Raw genomic sequence first — 24,222 nt, forward strand, 5'->3', positions numbered from 1 at the left:
GAATATGTTATCGCTTAAAGCTAATTGATTAGAAAAGCAGAAGAAAAAACAACCACATGCCGCAGGTGGGATCCGAACCCACGACCTCCGAATTACGCGTCCGGTGCTCTACCGCTGAGCTACGGCGACGGCTGTCAAACCTTGTACTTTCGGGGGTATTTATGTTTACAAATAACCTAACCTTGGGAGTGTTCACCAGCGCCGCCCACGTTCTTAAGCGGCGGACGTGGCATGTCCTGAGTTACCGCTGATGTGACGTAGAACGTCATCGAACGGCGAGGGTGGAAGCTGTGTGAGAACCCTCTTATGCTTCCTAAGACATCAAGGCTGCCAGAACCGAGGCCCTCGTTAAGCAATTAAGCAGACAAGGAAAGGGGAATGAGGGGCTCGTTATAAATATGAGAGAAGCCAACAGCCACAGAAACCAAGGGTCACAGGAGATTTAGCTGGGTATTTAGCTGAATAATCGAGTAGCCGCTTAACCGAATAACTTCTTTATTCAAATTGTCAGCAACCTCAAAAGTAGCAGTTCGGGGGGAGGGGGCTCTCAAGTAATCAGCCCCTGGCAAGTTGTCAGATCTGTGAAACGGTTGAACCTCGTCCTGAAGAAGTTGAGGATGACGCGGACTGCGTGAAGCCGCGAAAAGGCCCCGTACTTGTTCATCGCCCCGCACGTATTCGAGAAATCCTCGTAGTCCAGATCGTACGCGGCGATGCCGAAAGGTAAAGACAAGCGCTGAGACTTCAAGGCACACAACTGCGGGCGAAATAAAAACAGAAATTGATAAGATAACTTTAGGCTTCTCGTCACTATGAAAAGTACAAATTATTTCTAGCGATTAAGCTATCAGCACCTAGAAACCCTTTAGATGTCATCTCAAAAGTGATCGCAACATGTCCGACATTTTGGACAAAAATTTCGAATATTGAAAAATTTTAATGTACTCTTATGGAAATATGGTAATAGTTACGTTAATGTTATGGTAATTGTCCATTACACCGATGTGTAGCAAAATCTTTCTGTTAGAGTGTTTCCATCATTCGCATAGAGCAGTTAAGACTGACATAAAAAACAAATGGGAAGCACTTTTGACGACAGCACAAACTTTAATATAAAAAAGCAAGGCTGCAACAGGAGATCTGGGCGTATATTTATTGTTATATTGAAGTCCTACAGTGTATGAAAAAAAATGCGTTCATAAACTCTTTCAAACTCTCAAAATCACTTTTGTCCAAAATTGTTGGCTACGAGCGAGCCAAAGGAAATTCAAAGCTTTATAGCGGCGTATAAATCAGGCGAAAATCTCCTAAGTTAACCACACGCTGCATAGCAAAAGAGCTCCGCAAAAAATTCTCGAAATAAGTTGCTGAAATGTCAATGGAATCCGACTGCACTAAGCCAGCAGGTGGTGTTGGCTTAAAGGTAACATTGCAGTTTTTAAAACCGCGAATCAATCCAATAACAAGAGCTCCAAATGCCTTTTCAGCATACGTGGAGTCGAAACGAAGCCGTCCTGTGCACAGATGCTTTCATTCCGCTTACGTACTATTTTATTCGCCCTCGGTTCCTTGATGGCGGTGTAAAAATTCAGAGACGCTCTAACCGGAACACGAAAGAAAACAATTTTCCTTTTATACTACGTTAAATGCCATGCGCAGGCCTGCAAGGCGCTTGTTACTGATAAAATTAGCTATGACTGCATGCGAACTGTTAGTAAAACTTCTTATGCAAGCCAGAGGTTAAGCTACCAAAGCCTCTCAACTTTCCTTACAAACTGCACATGTATGAAAACGCAGCCCTCATAGGAAACAAGCGTGTTTAACATGTTCTAAACCGAAACAGCGTCCTGTGTAGCCGCACCTTCCTGCACAGTCCCACTTCGTTGTCGTAGGCGAAGAGCGAGTTGTCAGTGCCGTGAACAGCGAGAACGGCATCATAAGCCTGGTTGTAGCTTTGTTGAAGGTCAGGGTCTCTGCATATCTAGGAGAGTGTGAGAGGCCAAAATAATCGCTTAGAATTCACCTGCACAGGCATCAAAAATTGCTGGGGTTCAACGTGGTATCAACCTAGTTATACGAGCGAAAGCTCTGTTAAGCATATGGTCCCCACTGTCTGACATCAAATCTCAAGGTCAAAGTCAAACGGCAAAGGTCAGGTAACCAATGGTCAAAGTCATAATATGATCACGCGGTCATGCTACCATAGCTTGGGCCATACCATCACACAGTTATGTTCCATCTGACCTTGTGAGATATTGAAGGTCATTGTCGATGTGGTGCCCGTCTCATATCAAATGTGAAGTTCAAGGGTCAAGGCCAAAGGCCAAGGTCAGGTACCCAATGGTCATAGCCATGATCCGGTGGTCATACTACCATAGCTTGGGCCATACCACCACGCAGCTAGGTTCTGTTTGACCTTGTGAGGCACTGAAGGTCCACATCGAAATCCAAAATTGTACCCCGAGGGCTAGAGTTCTCGCTCTAAAAATATGTATGGCGAACTTATGGCTTCATAAACCTAATAAGTCTGGGGTCGGGCTAGTTTGCATAGAAACTGGGCAATAAACAACGCACACGTCAAGTCCCTTCTGCGCAGATATGGAGCAGGACTTCCGGCTCACCTCGGCATAGCTACCGAAGGACGGCGCGCTTTTGTTGTGGACGCAGCCGGAGAGGAAATCTTCGAACCCCTGCACGGGCAGGGTCATCGTCCAGCGGCCCTTCATGGTCACCGAGAGCGCCCAGACCACCGAGAGTCCTCGCCCTGACAACCTGTTTAAGGTGGCGGCCGCCAGGTTCTGAAAACAGCGTCAAGCATTTAGGGGCGCGCTGCTGACAACCTTATTAAGCTTTCTAAAACTCGTCGACTGTAACATTCTTAACCAATTTTTTTTTAATTGGAAAATTGTAAGATACCCTTCTGGAAACATTGAAGGTAATGGTCCATTCTTCCGGTGTGTAGCCAAAACGTTCTTTCGAAGTGTTTCCACAGATGGCATTCAACATTTAAGACTGCCATGGAAAATAAATGGGGAACGATTTTGATCATAACAAAGGCTTTAATAGAAAATATATGCGAGGCTGCCATCGGGTGACCTGTGGATACATTGCCTTTCATAGGTAAATCACATTACATGAAAAAATTGCGTTCTTAAAGATTTCCCACTCAAAAACGCTTTGTACAAAAATGTTGGCTAGGCACGTGTTTTTCCTCATACACAACGATTCATTGCGCTGCGGCCATGAAGGGAACCTGGCCATCGAATTGTTTGTGCTTAACCCTGATATGCCTAAACTGAAAAAGATATCTGTCTACAGAAAATGTCTATTTCACTTCATAATTCAAAATCAATTTTTTATGGGTGAAAATATTCTCTCCACTCCGACTTGTAAGTCGTTCTGCAATGGTGGATTCTAGGCAAATTCGCTACCCATTACGTGTGTTAAACCCGCCGCGGTGGCTCAGTGGTAAAGTGCTCGTCTACCGAGCCGGAGTACCCGGGTTCGAACCCTTCCGCGGCGGCCGCGTTTCGATGGAGGCGAAACGCAAGAGGCGCCCGTGTGCTGTGCGATATCAGTGCACGTTGAAGATCCCCTGGTAGTCGAAATTATTCCGGAGGCCTCCACTACGGCACCTCTTTCTCTCTTTCTTCTTTCACTCCGACTTTCCTCCCTTCCCTTACGGGGCTGTTCAGGTGTCCGCCGAGATATGTGAGAGAGATACTGCACCATTTCGTTTCCTCATAAACCAGTTTACCAATTTACGTGTGGTAATGCTTTACAGATTTTTTATCGACTATAAATTCTATTTCTCATCACACCTGGTGGTTTCCTTGTTGCAATACACAAAAACTAGGTTTTCTTCCTCCAGGATCCCAAAAATTGCGGCCAGAGAAGACTAGCGGATCTTCTGAACGCACACAGCGCACAAAACTAAAAGCACACAAATGGTCGCCGCAGTGGCTCAGTGGATATGGCGCTCGGCTGCTGGGCCGAAAGATGCGGGTTCAATCCCGGCCACAGCGGCCGAATTTCGATGGAGGCAAAACTCTAGAGGTCAATGGAATGTGCGATGCCAGTGCACGGTAAAGAACCCCAGGTGGTCGAAATTTGCGAAGCCCTTCCCTGCTGCATCCCTCACAATTTGAGTTGCATTTGGGACGTTAAACCTCCATAAATCATAAACCTTAGACTATGCTCTGCTGGCCTGTGGGATATTTCAAATAAATAAATCAGTGAGTAGCATAATAAGTGATTTCACAGTTTAAATAAAATACTCCAATAATCTGAGGGCCTGTCATCGAAACAGGAAAGCTGTACGAAAAGTTTTGAATGTATTTTCAGTAAAAGACGAATCTCTCTACGAACCTTTCCCTGCATCCTCCACGTCCACCTTATTACAGGAAATTCCGTATTTCGTCTTCCCCTCCAGTTGTATACCGCCCTAGATTGGAAACTAGTTCACAGAAAGCCTCTTCTTTCGCCAAAGCGCACCATGAGCTCCCTGTCTTGCCATGAAGTGCGCAGATCTACCCTTGCACTTGGTGCGTAAAGGCTTACAAACGTATGCGGCATAAAATACAACGCAACAAAACTACCATTTCATTGCTTTACAGGGCTCAACGGATCCTATTTCATGCCCTTAATTTTTGCGACGATATCCACTTCGATATGTTTTATGGTCATTTAACAAAATCAACTATAAATAGCTAGCCAATTGAGCAGTTCAGACCAGGTCGTGCTGGTAGGTCTCTTCAACACCTGGCGGCCTGGTGAGCACTGTAGGAGGCATCACGCGGCAGTTCGGCGAGGTGTTGTCGCCATAGAAAAAGTGACCCTGGGCGATGAACAGGTCCGGCTTGTAGAAGTTCCTGCGCAGACATGGGTATACAGTCCGCAGGATTATTTCATGCTGGAAACGTTGCCTGCGAAATACTCCTGCCTTTGATGCTAACACTTCTAAAGGTCCACTTTCTGATACACCAGGAACCGCTGTTCCCACCAAACATCAATACGCCTATAAAGGAGTAAAAAATTCGCTGTGGCATAGCTTGGTTAAGCCCGGTAATTGCGAAAGCAATATCCGTACCTACGCCATGGTACAGCTGGTAGTGTAGCTGGTGGTGGTGCTTGTGGTTAGACTTGTGGTGATGCATCGGTTATACAATCCAATGCAATCCAATCCAATCAAATCCAAACCAATCCCATCCCATCCCATCACATCCAATCCAATCCAATCCATTCCATTCCAATTCAATCCACTCCAATCCAATCTAATCCACTCCTATCCAATCCAGTGTAATCTAATCTAATGTAATCTAACCTAATCCAATCCAGTCCAGTCCAATCCAGTCCAGTCCAATCCAATGTAATCTAATCCAATCTAATCCAATGTAATGCAATCAAGGTCAAATGAAGGTCAATGGTGGTCGCCGCCGCGGCACGGCAAAGGCGTGAAAGTGCAAGTAGTATTGCTTTCGCAATAAAAGGGTGTAGGTTGTCCTCTAGCACAGATGCTTTAAAGAATGTTGTACGCTAGAGGACAACCTGCACCCTTTTCACTCCTTTCTGTTGATAGCGTAGGAAACACCAAGTGTGCTGCCTGGACCGGACAACACACTAGTAAAGTACAACACACTAGTAGTAGTGGACCGCAGGTCTACCATTTCACGCCTTCGGATGGTGGGGTCACCTGCATATGAACAACGGACTGGCTCACTATGGCAAAACTTCTTATTTGCGGTCAACAAAAGCACATGTTTGACGTCGTTAACAATTCACTACTTGACGCCACGTTAGCGCCACGTCTAATATGTATAAAATTTGATCCGCCGCGGTGGCTAAGTGGTTACGGCGCTCGGCTGCTGGCCCGAAAGACGCGGGTTCGATCCCGGCCGCGGCGGCTGAATTTCTTGAAGGCGAAATTCTAGAGGCCCGTGTGCTGTGCGATGTCAGTGCACGTTAAAGAACCCCAGGTGGTCGAAATTTCCGGAGCCCTTCACTACGGCGTCTCTCATAGCCTCCGTCGCTTTGGGACGTTAAACCCCAATAAACCTAAACCTAAAATTTGATGTATTCTAAAGTATCTCAAGCTTCCAAATACCGCACGATAATACCGCACGAATACAGAGCTCTACTGAATCAGAAGAAACTCTAAGAAATTCATTTACGCTCAGGATTGTTAAAAACCGGTGCAAGGTTTTCGAGACCATCATCATACCAAACAATTCTGAACGAAAGCATTTTTGAGCAGGAAACCTTTTATGGACGCAATTTTTTCATATAATGTAACATTTCCCTATAGCAGTCAATAATCCGCAGATCACCCGGCGGCAGTCTTGAATTTTTTTTTCTATTAAGGTTTTTGTATCGTCAAAAGCATTCCCCTTTGGTTTTCTATGACAGCCTTAACTGTTCTATGCGACAAATGGAAACAATTTAAAACGAACATTCTGCTACATATCCGAACAACGAACCATTACCTTCGATATTTCCGTATAATTATCTTAAAATTTGCCAATTTTTTAATTTTTGTCCGAGATTTAGGGACATGGGTTATAAGCTACACCTCTATAACAACTAACTTTTCTAAATACGGGGCTCAGAGAATCCTTGCTACTTAGGTAAATTTTTCAGTATAGAAGGTGAGCCAGTCCTGATCAGGAATTAGTCCCGCGAAAAAAATGAAAGACGGGTTTCCGAGCTGCCTTTGCACCTCAACTTGCGTGTCGAGGGCCTGAAAGAAAAACATGGAACTCAGTTGAGCCAGTACCTTAAAACTTCGCACGTACTAGCATCAAAAAGCCTTTATAGGCACGTCACCGCAATGCCTCTGCTTCTGCAGCCCGAAGCAACAGCGACAAAACTTTGAGCTTATATCATCCATGAAGATAAGTCGGTCAAATGTTTAAGGGAATCCTCCAAGGTGGAGTAAATTTGTAAAAAGAGAGTAGTTACTCATTGGCATCCACCAAAGCGCAGCCATACGGCTACAAAGGAAAGCTACACAGCTTTCTCAAGAACTTCGTAGTTAAAGAAAAATTCGTCCTGGTCCGGGGTTCGAACCTGGAACCACCGCTTCACCGGAGCAGTCGCTCTACCAACTGAGCTAACCGGGACGGCAAGTTTTTATGGTAGGGCGGGAGCGAATTGATCAATAACTCGAAGTGAGAACAGTGTTGGTCAAATGTTTAAGGTGGAGTAAATTTGTGATAAGGAAGTAGTTACTCATTGGCATCCACCCAAGCGCAGCCATACGGCTACAAAAGAAATCTACACAGCTTTCTTAGAAACTTCGTAGTTAAAGCTTGGGTGGATGCCAATGAGTAACTACTCCCTTATTATAAATTTACTCCACCTTGGAGGATTCCCTTAAACATTTGACCAAAACTGTTCTCACTTCCAGTTATTGATCAATTCGCTCTCGCCCTACCATAAAAACTTTTCGTCCCGGTTAGCTCAGTTGGTAGAGCGACTGCTCCGTGGAAGCGGTGGTCCCGGGTTCGAGCCCCGGACCAGAACGAATTTTTCTTTAACTACGAAGTTTCTGAGAAAGCTGTGTAGCTTTCCTTTGTAGCCGTATGGCTGCGCTTGGGTGGATGCCAATGAGTAACTACTCCCTTCTTATGAAGATAAGTCGTACGCGAAGTTCTTTTTTTAAAATTCAGTAAAATTTTTCTCGGAAAAAAACAATGAGCTATATTTCAGGTCGTGACTATCTTGAGCGAAAAGAGGTCTGTTTAGTACTGAGGTCTTCATCTTCGAAATTTTCAATGACACACTGTAGACTTACGATAGTGTATCTATAGACTGTTTACGGAGGAAGGGCGGACGCTTAATCACTGATTACGTGTGATAAAGAATTAGCATGCTCCGGCGCTGGGTTGCGCTCGAGTGTGTCTTCTCATCTTCTGTCCGTTCTGCGCACTATTGGCTAATAGCAGGTGGAGAGGTGGAGAGGATGGTTGGCAGGCGCACGTCATCTGACTTGATAACTTTGTAAATGTCCCGACATGTCAGAAAATTTTATGATAGGCCAGAACGCGGCCAGTCAACGATTAATGACAGACCACAACGCGTGGTTTCTTTTTTTCCTTTGTGGGGCATCTAATGCGCCGAGGGCAGAGAGAGGCGGCGGGCGGGGTTAAGTTACCTGATGATAACTGTCTCAACCAATCAGCGAATTTTACGACACACAATAACGCTGGATTTTGCCCATAATGACGCCTATAGTGCTATTGCATTAAAATTTACGTTGCTAGTTACTGTTTTGAAACGGCGTGCGGCCACAAATAAAGGCGGCGAATCAAGAAAGGATATTTCTGAAGTGCAGCTTCTAGGGCCCATTTACAGTTTCAAGGGAGTATGCTATGCTTTTTACATGTAGCTCGGAGCACACTTTTATGACTTTTTTGTTCTTATTGAACGAGATTTTCGGTGCTTCTCGGGGCCACCAGTACCCCGTTTACCTGTGTCCTGGCTAGCACAGAACAAAGTGTAATCTCAGCATGTATACTTTGGGGAGCATGCGCAGCATCATTGGGTAACATGAGGAGCATCTCAGCATGTGTAAGTTTTGTCCTCTCCCCAACTGCAGCCTAAACCTACCCCCCCCCCCCCCCCACCACCACCCCACACACCCACATAATATATAAAAGCTATGGGGGCGAGTTAATTCACCTTAAGAGTGGAATACGTCAGTATTTTCACATTTGCCATAGCCTGTGTTGCAACGTCTCTGTGTGCGCCAGTTTCTTCGCAACTATCGGTACAGCAACCATCATGTTCGGATAAGTATCCGTTATGTTGTGATGGCGCCTGCAATTGCAAATTTCGCATTTTTTTTTATTTTCAATTTGGATTCGCTGTCTACTTTTGCTGTCTAGAAACTAGGTCGCTCGCAACTGCTGCCCAGCTTTGCGATTTGCGCTTCTGCGGCGTGAACAATGTGACGTCCTCTTGGAGCTCATGTGCCTCACCCCTTCCCCTTTTTGGGGGGATTCTCCCTCTTCCTCTTTTTATTAGTGTAACTAACTTCAATGAAACCGCTCTTTCAACCTACCTGAAGCGTCGAGTAGCGAAATGTTCAGCGAGTGAGTATCACGTTGCCTGCGCTGATCACTTGAGCTACCGACGCTGGTCACCTGAGTGGCGCTGTTCACGATCAGACGGGCGGCTTGTTACAGGCGGTGACAACACGGCGCTAGCTGACATGACCGACGCAGACCACGTAGTCGGCGCTGGTCTCAAGACAGGGTTAAACCAAAACACGCCGACGACGACACTCAAGCAACAATAATGCAGAGCGCGGTGACATGCTGACACGTGATCGGTGACGTGCAGGTTATGTTACGATAACGTGACCGTGAGATGCTTACGGTATGTATTGCACCGCCATCGGATGCCGTTCTAGCCAGGAACTGACTTACAACTGAGCTTCAAAACAACAGACAACCACATATGCCAACCATTGCACTTCAACTTACCTTCAAAACCTGCAGAGCGACATCCACGACAAGTCGCGTCGTGTTCCTCGTGCTTGTGTCCAGGATCCCGAAGTGGAAGATGTTCTTATCCCAGAAAGGCTCCAGCAGTGATGAGTTGGCGTTGTCGTGAAGCTCGCGTACCAGGCTAAACACCTTTCTGTACGACGACGGAAAGCACCGGATGTGGATTACATTTCATTCGCACATGCCGCACGGATTCGGCTTCATACAAACGTATTTACAATAGCACTAAAAGACTTGCGAGCCTACTGAGTCTACCTGGCTATGTAGACTTACTGACGATTATTTCTTAAAAACCTTCAAATGTTTTGAACACAGTGAACTTCGTTATAAAAATTCAGGGGGCCACTTTGTTGACCTAAAGTGCGGTGAGGCAAAAGCGTTTAGAGCGGTGTTGCTGCTTGTGTCAGTGATATGTGGTTAAGATGTTAATTAAGTACACAACTGCGTGTGAATCTTACATGCTGGAGACACTGGAGGGCGTTTGGGAGGCATCCGTCTGATTCGACGCCTTTCTGCAAACGCTCCCCAGCGTCTTAGGCAAGAAGAACTACATATGCGTTGGCAGCAAGTAGCGTAGCCATTAGCACGCTCGCCTGCGGAACGGAGGGATCGTGGTTGGAATCCCATAGTGCAAAAAGATTTTTTTTCTGGTCTGACTAGAAAAGCTTGACCCCTCTGCTGAAAACCTTCTGCTGACAACCTTCTGTCGACAACGATGATGCATCAAAGGCATTCGCCTCAAAAGACTATGCCCTATCTATCGTACATCTTATAACTCTTTAGCATCGTGCAGAGTTTCCGATTGGAACACTCTGCGTTGAGACATATGTTTATATCCGATTTTGCCGAACTTCACCAACAGTAGTACTGTCCCAGTCGGGAAACAGGTCCTTTTTTCGAGAATTTCAGTCGTAAAATTTGGTGAACGGGAAGTTTTTATGGAGATTAGGGAAATTTTAAAAATGAAAATTAGCTGTCTTTTTCTAAATCTGCCGAGATTTCAAGCTGGCACATGGAACCGCGGCCTGAAATAGAGACTTTTGAGTCCAGTTGAGACACCTTCATTTACGGAATGGAAGATCACTGGGAAATAATGCATCATCATCATCGTCATCAGCCTGACTACGTCCACTGCCGGGAAAGGCCTCTCCCATGTCTCTCCAATTAACCCTGTCCTTCGCCAGTTGGGCCCACTGTATCCCCGCAAACTTCTTAATCTCATCCGCCCACCTAACTTTCTGCCGCCCCCTGTTACGCTTGCCTTCTCTTGGAATCCACACCGTTACACCCTTGAGGACCAGCGGTTATCTTGCCTTCGCATTACATGCCCTGCCCAAGCCCATTTCTCCCTCATTATTTCGGCTAGGATGTCATTAAGCCACGCTTCTTCTCTCACCCACTCCGCGCGCTTTCGATCTCTTAATGTTACACCTATCATTTCTCATTCCATAGCTCGCTGCGTTGTCCTTAACTTAAGCTGAATCCTCTTTGTTAGCATCCACGTTTCTCCCTCATAGGTTAGAACCGGTGAGATACAGCTGTTGTAGACTTTTCTCTTGAGGAATATTGGTAAACTGCTATTCATGATCTGAGAGATCATGTCATATGTGCTCCATCCCATTCCTATTCTTCTAGTTACTTCCCTCCCATCGTCCGGATGAGCTGCCACCACCTGCCCTAAATAGACATATTCCCTTACTACTTCCAGCACCACGCCACCAATTGCGAACTGCTGCTGTCTTGCTAGACTCTTGAATATTACTTTGGTTTTCTGCATGTTAATTTTTAGCCCCATCGTTCGGCTCTGCCTGTCTAACTCATTGATCATGCTTTGCAGTTCATGTCCTGAGTGGCTTAGCAAGGCAATGTCATCAGCGAATCGTAAATTACTTAGGTACTCTCCATTAACTCTTATCCCCAAATGTTCCCATTTCAGGCCCCAGAATACCTCCTGTAAACAGGCAGTGAATAGCATAGGCGAGATCGTGTCTGCCTGCCTGACACCTTTCCTTGTGGGAATTTTATTGCTGAATTTATGGAGAACTATGATAGCTGTGCAATCGTTATAAATATCTTCCAATATTTTCACATAACACTCTTCTACACCCTGATTCCGTAATTCCTGCACGACTGCTGAGGTTTCTACTGAGTCGAATGCTTTCTCCTAATCAATGAACGCTATATATAGGGGCTGGTCATATTCTGTGCATTTCTCTATAGCGTGAATATGGCCTATTGTCGAGTATCCTTTACGAAAGCCTGCCTGATCATTTGGTTGATTGAAGTCTAAGGTTGTTCTGACCCTATTAGCGATTGCCTTAGTAAATAACTTGTAGGCAACAGACAGTAAGCTGATCGGTCTGTAATTCTTCAAGTCCTTGACATCTCCTTTCTTATGAATTAAGATAATGTTAGCCTTTTTCCAAGCTCCAGGTACGCTCGAAGTCACGAGGCATTGCGTATACAGAGTAGCTAGTTTTTCGAGCCCAATCTCTCCTCCATCCTTCAACAAATCTGCTGTTATCTGATCCTCACCAGCTGCTTTCCCTCTCTGCAATTCTCCCAAGGCTTTCTTCACTTCCTCCTTCGTTACTGGCGGGATGTCCCATTGCTGTGCTCTACTGCCTCTCTCAGTAACGTTCTGATTGCAATTGCTACTGTAAAGATTTGTGTAAAACTCTTCGGCTACTTTAACTATCTTATCCATATTGCTAATGACATTGTCCTTTCTGTCTGTTATCGCGTACATCTGGTTTTTATCTATGCCTAGTTTTCTCTTCACTGCTTTTAGGTTACCTCCGCTCTTTAGAGCATGCTCGATTTTCTCTATGTTAAACTTCCTGATGTCGGCAATGCTGGGCTTATTTATTAACTTCGACAGCTCTACTAGTTCTATTCTGTCTATAGAGTTAGACGTCCTCATGCTTTGCCGTTTCTTAATCAGATCTTTAGTCTCCTGAGATAGCTTCCCGGTATCCTGTCGAACCATCCTGCCGTGTATTTCTACGACGCACTCCGTAATAATATCTGTGAGACGATTGTTCATGGTTTCTACACAATGCAATCTGCAGTCTTCAAATCATTATTTACGTTTTGTTTGTGGTGGTGTCATGCTTATTTATTTTTTTTTTTTGGGGGGGGGGGTGTAGGTGAGGGGGGGGGGGTAAGTGCAAGGGTATTCCATCGACTTTTCTGGCCCCTTTTGCATTTTGTAAATTCCGTGTACAACGAAATTAGGCGAGTACTATAATTTCATATTTCATTCATTAAGGAGTGCAAGAGTCTGGGTACTATGGTAAGCGCGGATGGTAGCTTACAGAATTTATATGAGGTCATTCACACTTTATGCAAGTTATGTGAAATCTTTATGAAAAGTTTATGAACCCCATACAAAAAAGTATGGATGTCCATATATTTGTCCACATCATATGGACTCCATTTCCCATAATTCTATACAAGCGACTCGCATCGAGCGTATAAGTAGGGACAGATCTGAAAGGGGCATATTTTTTTCCATCGCGAAATTAGAGCTATCCACTGAATGGAATGGATGCCCGATATAACTGCCTGGCCACGAAGCTAAATGCCAGCATGAATTTGATCTGCAGAAACATCTTTGCTTTTTGGCTTCCTCGTCTCAGGTTCACCCTCCCTAAAGAAACAAACTGCACGCTACAGTGCCAAAGTCGGGACGTCGGTGAAAGTTGTTTATGCAGCTGCTCCTAGAAACCGTATATGTGACTCTCTGTAGCACAGTTAGGAAGCGAGAATAAATATTTCACATTGTAATTATTTTCCACCTCTTTGAAGTTCCTTGTTTTTCTTCCGTTTTTTTTTTAAGGTCTACTGACACAGCCTCTCAAATTCTCAGTTATTGGGTTGCCTCTCAGCGAATTATACGTCCACATTCAATTTTTAAGTCACGGCCGTGCTCTTAAGTTATTTTTATCTTAAGAAGTAAAAACGAGAAACCCTCGGTATTTGTACTCCCGATAATTGCCGGCAAGACAAACAGCACTTGCTTTGGTTTCATTGACTTGAATGCAGGGTGAGTCAGCGCCCATGGAAAAATCACCCTGCCGAGTTAAGAGCAGAACACCATTCCGGAATCACTACCATGTCGAATTTCGGCATGATTTTCATAGCAACATATCACCGATGCCGCACTTCAAGGGCAGCGCGAGAAAAATCACGAACGTCCTCACTGAAGATACTTTTGTCAATGAACACAGCAACCCAAGTTGCCAGACCTCTATTTCTCTATCAGACATGTATCATACCTGCGTGCGTGCGCTACTGCATATATACTGGTTCTCTGCTCCGGGACTCGAGACGGCCATCAAAATTATTTAATTTCACCCTCGCCATCGTATGCACGGAGTGCTGTATAAATAGCCAGGTTCAAAATTCGTGCTTCTCTTCGTCAAGCCCCGCAAAACTACAAGTTAAACCGTGAGCTATACCTCAGTGCTTCAGTTGGAAGCCCTCAATGGAAGTTTCCAGGAATTCGGTGCAAACGAAGATTTATGTTACTTTAATGGTTCAAACTACCCGCCACTCACTCATAGGCAAGGCCGATGCCGAAGGCCGTCGTTCTGTACCGGGCATAGGCGTCGATGAAGTGGTTTAGGTCGTCGCTCCACAGGAAGGGGCCAGCCAGGGGGTTGCGTTTGTCCTTGTCGACCGAGTCGAAGAATATGTACTCGCAGAGACCGTCTGGTGGGAACATCTGGGCCGAGCTTGTCTTGGAGCCCATGGTGCACACCAATGGCTGTTCATTCATCACTGCATGACGTGGCGCCGAATGATACCGCATTTAGCGCCCTTTATTTCATGTAATTTGTAAAAGGCGGAGTCCATTTCAGTTACGTACCATCACCCCCCCCACCGCCGACACGAATTATAATGAAGGGCCTTGGCGGATGTTGAAAACAAGCATGGTTTGAATATAATAAATACTTAGGTTATCAAAATATTTGCTCCAGGGTGAGCAGCAATCTTCAGTGACAGTGTAGCAAAGTCAGTGCTCTCACTAAATCTAGTGTTGGCCTGCTCAGAATAAGTCCGGCTAGTATAACGACTTTAATCGTTTTAAGTAGGTCACAGGACCAGTGCCATACCCAAAACGACTTATCTACCTGTAGGAAGCGAACATAAGGAAGTATATCCCTTCTTTTCAGATATTTTGTTTTACGGGTGAGTACGACTTCAAATATTTCCTTACACAAACTCGCTACCCGCTTACTCTTGCAACCTGCGTTGTCTCAGTTGGCTCCACTACATGAATATTACCTCCAAGGCTGATGACACGTACAATGTATTCATATGTACATACCTCAGCAGCGAGTATGATAAATTCTTATCTCCATCTGGAATGAGACTACTCCTTTACCTTCATTTTTCTTCGTTTCGTCATGAAACAGTCTTAGTTTCAGCTATTCACAAGATTTGGAATAGCTCGGCCACCTCTCGAACTTTTCAGTCTTATAAAGGCACTTAACCTGACTAGCATTTCGCGTCATTTTATGTTTAATCTTACCGATTCCCGCATTTCTGGGCAAACAAAGGACTCATTGAAAGTCCTCTCATTACTTAAAGGCACCGCAGGGCCGAAATGACGCTAAAAATAAAAAGTGACAGTTAAACCTTACTTTAATAGCGCAATTACGATAACCTGCAATGTGTCTGGTAGTGCAGTGGGCCATAGCTATCCCAGGCTCTCAGGTGCAGCACTTCTTGATCGAGAAAGAAACCTAGTGAATTCTGCTATGCTTCACAGAGCGTACAGTCAAGCTCTCTGAGCGCCAGGAAGGTTTGTGGGCGTTACAAGAAGACTGTGTGGACTTTTCAACGGCGCAGCCTCAGCCTGCATTAAAGAGCGTCTTTGCTAATTTTAAGGGACAGCACAGAATTTTGATATTCAGGTGGCGTTTGCAGAATGTAATTCTGCTTAGATTAGTCATAAAATACTAAAGATTTAAAAGTTAATGCAGGAGTCATGGGACAGAACAAATTAGGAATTTTTTTTCCCCAGCAGTTTAAATGTAGGCTACTTGCCAAAGCTCGCCAATGGCATCTTCCCTAATTGGTTTGGTTTGGTTTATTCGGCTTTAACGTCCCGAAGTAACTCGGGCTATGAGGGACGCCGTAGTGAAGGGCTCCGGAAATTTCGACCAACTGGGACTCTTTAACGTGCACTGACATCGAACAGCACACGGGCCTCTAGAATTTCGCCTCCATCGAAATTCGGCCGCCGCTGCCGGGATCTAACCCGCGTCTTTCGGGTCAGCAGCCGAGCGCCGTAACCACTGAGCCACCGCGGCGGGGCCTTGCCTAATTGTACGTCCTTTACATTCGCAAGTGGATTGAGGCTCAGCGCATCTGCTGGACTGATGATACTCTCAGAATCAGAATCAGTTTCTTGTAATAAACAAGAAAATATTAGATAGACAAATTTATACAGAAAGTGGTCCCGTAGTCGGTGACTGTACTGGGACCTCCTGAAGGAAGCCTGAAGGATTAACACAAAGGTACTATCGCGAACAAATGTCTCCAAGATACAAGGCTACTCAGAAAGTGATCCTGGCGCTTATGTGTCATGTCGGTGAGCCATCCATTAATTTATCGACCTCACATTACAGCGCATTAGCTTGATTTTAAGCTGTACAGGTGCAGACTCAAGCCAACTGCTTATTACCAAGCTGTCGGATCTCCTATCCTCTCACCCATCCTTTCGAGATGTTTGTTCCAGATAGAACATTCTATATTTGAGCACCGCTAGAGTGATTCACGCTCGGCTACCGAATCGAAGTAAGCGGGATTAAACCGAAGTCGGAATATTCCCATTTCGGTAGCAGCGAAATGCGAAAGCGCCCCATGTGCCATGCAAAGTCGGTGCATGTTAGAGATGTCCACCTAGTTCCAATTATTTCCGAAGGCTTTTACTACGGCGTCCATCCTAGCTCCCGAGCCGTATCGGGAAGCCAATGCCCCAGCACTATGGCGTTGTAAGTGGGTGGCCTGCAGGCGAACACTCACCGGCTCTGGGCGACTGGGTCGACGGGGTGGCGTTAGTGGTCGGCATGGGAGTCTCTGTCCTTGTGGTCTCTGGCACCGTTGTCAACATCGTCGTTGTCGCCACCACCCCCGTAGTCACCGCTTCCATTGTCGTTGTGTCCTTCGGCATGGTACTCAGATCTGAGGGGTGGTTCGGCACCACCATCACAGAGTCAGGAGCGACGGGCGGCTCAGCAGGTCTGTCCGGGTCGCCAGTCGCGTGGTCCTCGGAGCCGGAGTCAATCCCTCTGTCTTGTACACGGGACGCAGTGTCGTGGTCAGTTACGCTTGCAATGAGTGGTGCACCTTCTGCCGCTGTCTGCTCTGCGGTGCGCCGGGACCTAAGACTAACACGTTATTTGCTGACCAGTGACAAAGTGCAGAAGTGGGATCTGAGTCTTGTGGGGAATGAGGACAGCAATAATGCAGTCTCTCCAGATTGTATCATGTGTGATCATGTGGCTCAAATAGGCCTCACTGGTGTAAGAAAGGAAATGGAAGCATTCGAGGTGAGGGAGTCGGGGAGGGAGGGGGAAATAAGGACTACAGATAGTGCTGTAACTTTGACGATCATGATGAAAGCTCTACTAGAATCTTGCAATTCATTTGCTTTCGTCTACATGCTATTTTGTTAGCCGGTTCCGGTGAAACAGCCACCTATAATAATCTTCCACACTGCTTTGCGTCTGGCGCCCTAGGAACGCCACTGGCTGTACGTTACTGTATATCCTCTCCCCGTTTTACACTAACTGTAGTTGGCTATGTGATTCACAAGTCCTCAGATGTCAGAGCCTGAATAGCGACGCCTGCGCATATTTCTGAGTTTCTATCTCAATCACATGCGCAATGGTCGTTGGGTGCAAGCAGGACTCGGTCACAATATACATCGATGCTATCGCCTAGCAGCTATATATGCAACTATCTCTTGGGCAATGTTGCATGCCTGCATTCGCTTTCATCAGTGTGCCGCGGAGTAGAGAAGTGCAGAGCTCGGAACAAGATAACGGAGGTGACGCGGTTTCGGGAAAGGACTCTTAAAAAGCTAGTGTCCCTCCCTAGCGGCCCAGTGGCTTTGGCATTCGGCTACTGGTCCCAAGGATGCGGGCACGATCCAGGCAGCGGAGGCTATATTCGGTGCAGGTAAAATACTAAAAACTTTGAAGATACCTAAGTTCCGCCTTTAAGGTTGGTTTGGTTAATGGGGTTTAACGTCCCAAAGCGACTGAGGCTATGAGAGACGCCGTAGTGAAGGGCTCCGGAAATTTCGACCACCTGGGGTTCTTTAACGTGCACTGACATCGCACAGTACACGGGCCTCTAGAATTTCTCCTCCAAAGAAATTCCAGCCGCCGCGGCCGGGATCGAACCCGCGTCTTTTGGGACAGCAGCCGAGCACCATAGCCACTGAGCCACCGCGGCGGCCGCCTTTAAGGGTATGACGCTAGCGATAATGGGTTCCGTCAGCGGCTTCTGAACGAACCAGCGCAAAAAAACACAACGGACAAGAAAAAGGCGGAACACGAAGGACAGGAGCGCTGAACTTACAACTTTATTTCGGAAGTACAGATGCAACGTATATATACAGCCATATCAGGGGGGCGTACCACACAAGGAAAGCAAGAACAAGTGGAATCTACAAGGTCTACAAGGTGTGGTACGCCCCCCTGACATGGCTGTATATATACGTTGCATCTGTACTTCCCAAATAAAGTTGTAAGTTCAGCGCTCCTGTCCTTCGTGTTCCGCCTTTTTCTTGTCCGTTGTGTTTTTTGCGCTGGTTCGTTCAGAAGCATGTCCTACCAACTAGTCCAACAACAAGTGTCAGCAGCTGCTCTGCCTCACGCGGGCATGGCACTTTTTCCTCTTGATATGAAAGATCAGACGATACACATATGAATCCTCCCTAAAACTAAGCCGTGCAAATGTGACTGCGTGTCCTAGTGGTAGTGCATCTAACTCGCAAACCAACGGTCAAAAATTCACGACTAAGTGCTCAAATTATTTTCAGTGCACTTCATTTACTTTTTCTACGTACATGTCCTGGGGACATTTGATTCAGGTTCTGGCCATTTAATACCAGCTCACTTGTCGTTCCATAGCTCAATATGTGACGTCAAAGCCCTCTCGACCAACCCACCTTTTCCACACACAGCGATTACGTCAATTACGCTGAGTTCTCCACAATCGGTACCCTTAACGGTTGAAATTCCGCGTGTTGTGCGATGTGAGAACGAGATAGAGCATTGCAAGTAGCTCATGTGTCGGCTTCAGGACGGTTAAACCTCCCAAATTTCAATTTCTTAATAAAAAAATGCAAAGCGAGGATAATGCTGCACTTACCGATTACGAGAATCAGCAACACGAAGATCGCTAGCAAGCAAAAGAGGGCAACGAAGCAGCACGTTACTATCGCCGTGGTTGAGACTGTGTCACTCTCCCTGCGCGAGACATAAGACAGCAAATGAGATTACGGGATTAGAATTAACGACCCTTGAAGAGGCACACGCTTACGCTGAAACGTCCGTAAGTTCTAAACCGGATTCGAATATATCAAGCGCAAACCATCACAGGACAGCACTAATGATCGGAATATCTTGGTCATCAGAAAAGCTGCTTCAGTAGTCCGTAAATCGGTAGAGGTCACCGCAGCAGCTTTGCAGATTTGTAATGAAGAAATGAATTTTCCTTCAGTTCTTAAACCGAATCAGAGCAATACCGCCAAATCCTGAGTTGAACATGGTGCTGAACCTGTAGCCAAACTATTCAAATCTTTCTGTCCGATTGGTACGCAGCAGGACGCATGATAAAGTAACTAGTGCGCTACGAACGTAAGCGCGCTTTGTGAGCCATGGAGGTTTCTCTAACGACGGGAACGTGAAGGATAAATTTAGGCTATCGTAGGCAGCACGTAACCTTGGTGGTCTTCACACACAGTGAGTGTGTGTGAAGACGATTACGCCTTCAAGGGTTGCGTGCGCCAAGTTCGCGATTAAAGAACAAATAGACATGACGCATCTATAGCAGAGTGCTGCGCGCTGCTGTAGAGCCCGCACCGTTGAACTATCGCTTTGTGTTTGAATGAGCACTACAACAAAAATGCCGGATCAACATCATTGACACTCAAAGCGGCGAATGGATTAACGGTTAAGTAAGTTGCTGCGTCGCAACCAGCGCAGTTAGAACTGCCGCTCACGTGACTGGCGCCAAGCTCGTCAACGTCGGCGTGATCGTTGCGGAAGCACAAGTGGCAGTAAAGTGTGTTCGTATTAGGACTTTAATGCAGGTCTTGAGCTTACCAGAGTACAGCTAGCAGGACGCCGCCAGCTTTCGCTCAGTTAAGCTCACTACGTAGCAAAGAGCAAACACATCGCAATCCTAGAATGCAAGCTCTTATACGGTGCTTTACCAAGCGGATTCACGGCATAAACCCTAATCATCTGGTAACGTAACCAGCGCCTCCTGTGACCAGCGACAGGGGCGCCACCTCACATCCATTGCAATAGTTTTGGTATCCCAGTTTGCCACAAAGTCTTTAAGCTTTAGTCTGAACTTTACTTTGAAGCTTTTATTGGCTTCAGAGCGTTGCGCAGCAGGGCGTTAACACGTCGCAATTTTTCTGGTAGAGAAAACCGCCGTTGACCACTGCGGCAACCTAAGGGAACTAGTCACTGCAACATATGTGCGGCTCTGGATTGCGCGTTCGATAAGCAGGTACTATAGTGGCACACAAATAAAAAAAAATATTTCATTTCATGGACGCTACTTTTGCTCACTGAAGCCAACTTGTTCTAATTTATCCGTACGTATAAAATGCAATAGATCGCAATTTGCGTGTCACATCAGGTGCCGGCTATCTAAGAGCACCTTCCATAATCCAGTGTAGAGCTTATATAACTACAGCAAGGGGAGTGAATTGCAGCAACTGATGAATAAAAACACAGAGAGCACTTAGTGAATGAGAACACAGGAGACCTGTCAGCTGTGAGCCATGTGCTAGCGGAAAATTTTCATACTAATATCCTTAGCGAGGAGTGTTATCACGACTAACAGCTACGTCAGTGGGCAGTATCTTTGCAGGCCATTTGTGAAAAAAAAAAATGGAACGAACCAAGGCCTCTCTCTGGGTGCTAATATAGATTCCTGGCAGTCACTTTCTGTGATTTCCACAACATTTAAAAGTTTAATGGGCTGCGCCTTTTTGTAATTAAGCTGTTCCTACGAAGAAAACATAAGAATTCCTCCATGAACCCTTCCATTGGGCTTAAACATGTCACAGGAAGCCCTCATTCAATAATGGTTGCCACTCTACAAGTGTTTCGGCTTGATGTACTTTGTATTAAAGCAAATTTTTTATCATTTAGCTTCTCCATTTACATGCTCGAGATAACCGAAGTAAAGAAATGCGAGGAAGGAGTGTCCATTTCTGACAGCAAACTCGTCTTCAGCAGATGCCCCTACTTTCTGATTAAGGCAAGTGCTGAATAACGCGGCTGCTGTCAATGCAGTACAAGGTTACTTACGATAAAGGCTTGGATTCTGAAAAAGCACAAGGACGAAAAAATTCAGGGGGGCACTTTGTTGACCTAAAGTACGGTGAGGCGAAAGCGTTTAGTGTGGTGTTGCTGCTTGTGTTACTGATGTGTGCTTAAGATGTTAATTAAGTACACAATTGTTCGAGAATCTTAAATGCTGGAGACACTGTAGGACATTTGGGAGGCATCCGTCTGATTCGACGCCTTTCTGCAAACACTCCCCAGCGTCCTAGACAAGGAGAACTACATAGGCGTTGGCAAGAAGTAGCGTAGCCATTAGCACGCTCGCCTGAGGAAAGGAAGGATGCTGGTTCGCATCTCATCGTGCACAAAGATTTTTTTTTTCTGGTCTGACTAGAAAAGAGTAACACCTCTGCTGACAGCCTTCTGTCGACAACGATGAGGCATTAAAGGCTTTCGCCTTAATAATGACGTAAAGAGGGTGCTTCCACAGTTTTCCCACACAGTTTTCCAGACTACCAGCTATAAGAACAAACTATGGACGACAAACATTAAACTTTGAAACAATTAAGATGTTGAACAGAACTGATTTCAATGTAGATTTCAACAAAAGATTTCCTGTATTCAAAAAAGAGTGTAAAAATGTTTTGATTTCAAGCGGTTTTTCCTTTGCTTTGTCAATACATTGTGTGTTTTTGCAAGGAAGACAGATACAAAAAAAAATATATTGTGTGCTTTTTCTGTCCCAAAGTTCATTATTTTAGCCTTGCTACTATCGTGTTTTTATGCATTTATTTACATTTCATTATCAGATGTGCAAATGTTTTGTTTGACTCACAAGTGCAGTGCCGCTTGCCGAAATATAATAATTAATATTTTGTGCTGAAATTCTATTGGGGGGCCGAGGCACCGTCAGGCGTTGTTACGCCTTTAGCTTCCCCCCCCCCCTTAGACACGTGCTAAGAAACAAAGGAAATGAAGGAAATGAAATGAAATAGAGCAAACTAAAGACAAGGAGGAGGACGCAGGATAGCGCAGATAGCGCTCGTTTCCGTCATCCTGTCCGTTTTTCATCTCCCCTTCCTGCTATTAGGCCGCCGCGGTGGCTCAGTGGTCATGGTGCTCGGCTGCTGTACCGAAAGACGCGGGTTCGATCCCGGCCGCGGCGGTTGAATTTCTTTGGAGGAGAAATTCGAGGCCCGTGTATTGTGCGATGTCAGTGCACGTTAAAGAACCCCAGGTGGTCGAAATTTCCGGAGCCCTCCAATACGGCGTCTCTCGTAGCCTTAGTCGCTTTGGGACGTTAAACCCCATAAACCAACCAACCAACCTTCCTGCTATTTTTCACCATGAACTTGAACCAAATTCGTGCAACTTTCAGTGTTGCTGTCCCAGGAAGCCACGACTCGAACACAATGTTACTGTCACCATCAGACAGAGGAGAGTTCAGTACATAGTATAAAAATATATACAGGGGCAGAAAGTTACAGGCGTCCAAGGCTTAAGATACTTCCAGTCGCACCACAGTAATAAAAACTTAGGCTTAGGCACGGGGCGACGCAAGCGTTCGTAACTTGTACGTATCAGGGGGAGAGAGCATATTATTAGGTGAGGACACTAAATTGTTAGCGTCACTCTAGTTGTATCTCTCCACCATTTTAAGTTTGAAGAGCGCTCCCGTAGGTATTTTTTAGTTGTGGAATTCAGTGTAAGTGCATACTCTCCTAGCAGTAACTGAAGGGGATTAATTTTCTGTACAAATAATACTATACTTTGTAAAAGTATTATGAAAACACTAAGCATTTCTTCTACCACTTCTCTGAGCAGTCCTTATCAGGTGTTCTTCCGTAATATTAGAAGGTTAGTAAAATCATTTCAGTTCACGTCATCTCTTTCAACGCTCTGTTCTAAACTGTAGTGCACCTATTCTTGCGCTATATGGCTTCTTGCATGGCTTGCTGCAAAGACTTACCTGTGATCACCGAATTAGCCCTTTTTATTAAAGACCAAAGCTTCAAACTTGACCTAAGCATACCTATCAACACTCTCTTCCTCGATTCTAAAGAAAGCGTTCAAAAAAGTTCCGCTCTTAGATTAGTATTACAGTTCTGTGCCTAAATCCTAATCGTTCAATAATAAAATTTTCTGCAACATATTGACTAAAGAAGTGTATATTGTTTGCGCTAACAAATATTCTTCCCTTCGCTTTCTCATTATTTCAGCTGCTCCTTAAGCTACAGTCCTTGGACCTTTAAATTCAGAACACATTGCCCTTGCTCGAATGCTTGCTGTACGCTCGCAATATGCTGCAGTACGAAACTGCCTCATGGTTATGCGGAGAACGAAGGGCTTGCCATTTTGCACCAAAACATTTTCTCCCCGTGAAACATTTGTAAACTTCGCCATTGGCCGCATTCACGAAATGCTGGACTCACCAAATTATATCCTTCACACCTCACAGTTTTCTTGTGTCCAAAGATGCATTGTTCTAAGTGTACGGAGGGCAAAAAACACACTCACTTTTGACTTTCCTAAATAGGACACGCCACTACAGCGTGTGATTCTCACCAGTCTAACCTCTCCTTAACGTAGCGTGTATATAGGAGTGTGTCTGCTTTAAAGACCAGAGCCAACCTATCCAACCCTGAGATGGGACGGGAAAATTTCTGCAATAACACGAAGGTGTTAAGGTCCGGCGTAGCAGAACAGCTGGTGTCGCCTGCGTTGTTGGCCCTGAGGAAAATATCACGATGGAAGCAAAGAATTGTAAGCTTGAGTTTAAAAATTCGGTCACCTAGAGTCTGGGTGTAAATTGAAACCAGGACTTACGGACTGCAAGACAGGCACGCTACATACACGCGCTTCGGCCATGAATACATGAAGGCGCAACAAAGCCTATTCACACCTGAAGGTTGAGCTACAATGTGTGGCCCATATATGGCCCACCTGCCTGCAAGCTCTGGAAATGCGATGGATAGGGGTGGGTGGGTTAGCAGCAATGCGTACCTGGAGGTTCAGACTTTCGGAGCAGCGCGCTGTCTGCACTGTCATCGTGCGAAGCCTGTGCGTCCGCAGCCCCGCCCTGGCCATCATGGCCGAACTGGTGGTACGGGTCGGACGCCTGGATGGGAGGTGTCCCATGGTAGGAACTTTCTTGGAACATC

General features: G+C 45.6%; 1 protein-coding gene and 1 non-coding gene across 2 annotated transcripts; one reads left to right on the forward strand and one right to left on the reverse strand.

Annotated features, from left to right (window-relative positions):
• Positions 1 to 547: 547 nt before the first annotated feature.
• Positions 548 to 24,221, reverse strand: LOC149348306 (uncharacterized). Its single transcript, XM_089541724.1, is given in 9 exon segments — positions 548 to 757; positions 1,862 to 1,981; positions 2,622 to 2,798; positions 4,733 to 4,871; positions 6,597 to 6,736; positions 9,486 to 9,642; positions 14,072 to 14,294; positions 16,548 to 16,889; positions 24,065 to 24,221. Coding segments are annotated over 9 exon segments (1,665 nt in total).
• On the forward strand, positions 7,448 to 7,521 carry TRNAH-GUG (transfer RNA histidin (anticodon GUG)). The gene has a single exon. It is a non-coding gene; the product is annotated as a tRNA-His (tRNA).
• Position 24,222: the final 1 nt, after the last annotated feature.

The sequence above is a fragment of the Amblyomma mixtum genome, chromosome 4 (assembly GCF_055824585.1).
Source record: "Amblyomma mixtum isolate Tamu chromosome 4, ASM5582458v1, whole genome shotgun sequence".
NCBI lineage: Eukaryota > Metazoa > Arthropoda > Arachnida > Ixodida > Ixodidae > Amblyomma > Amblyomma mixtum.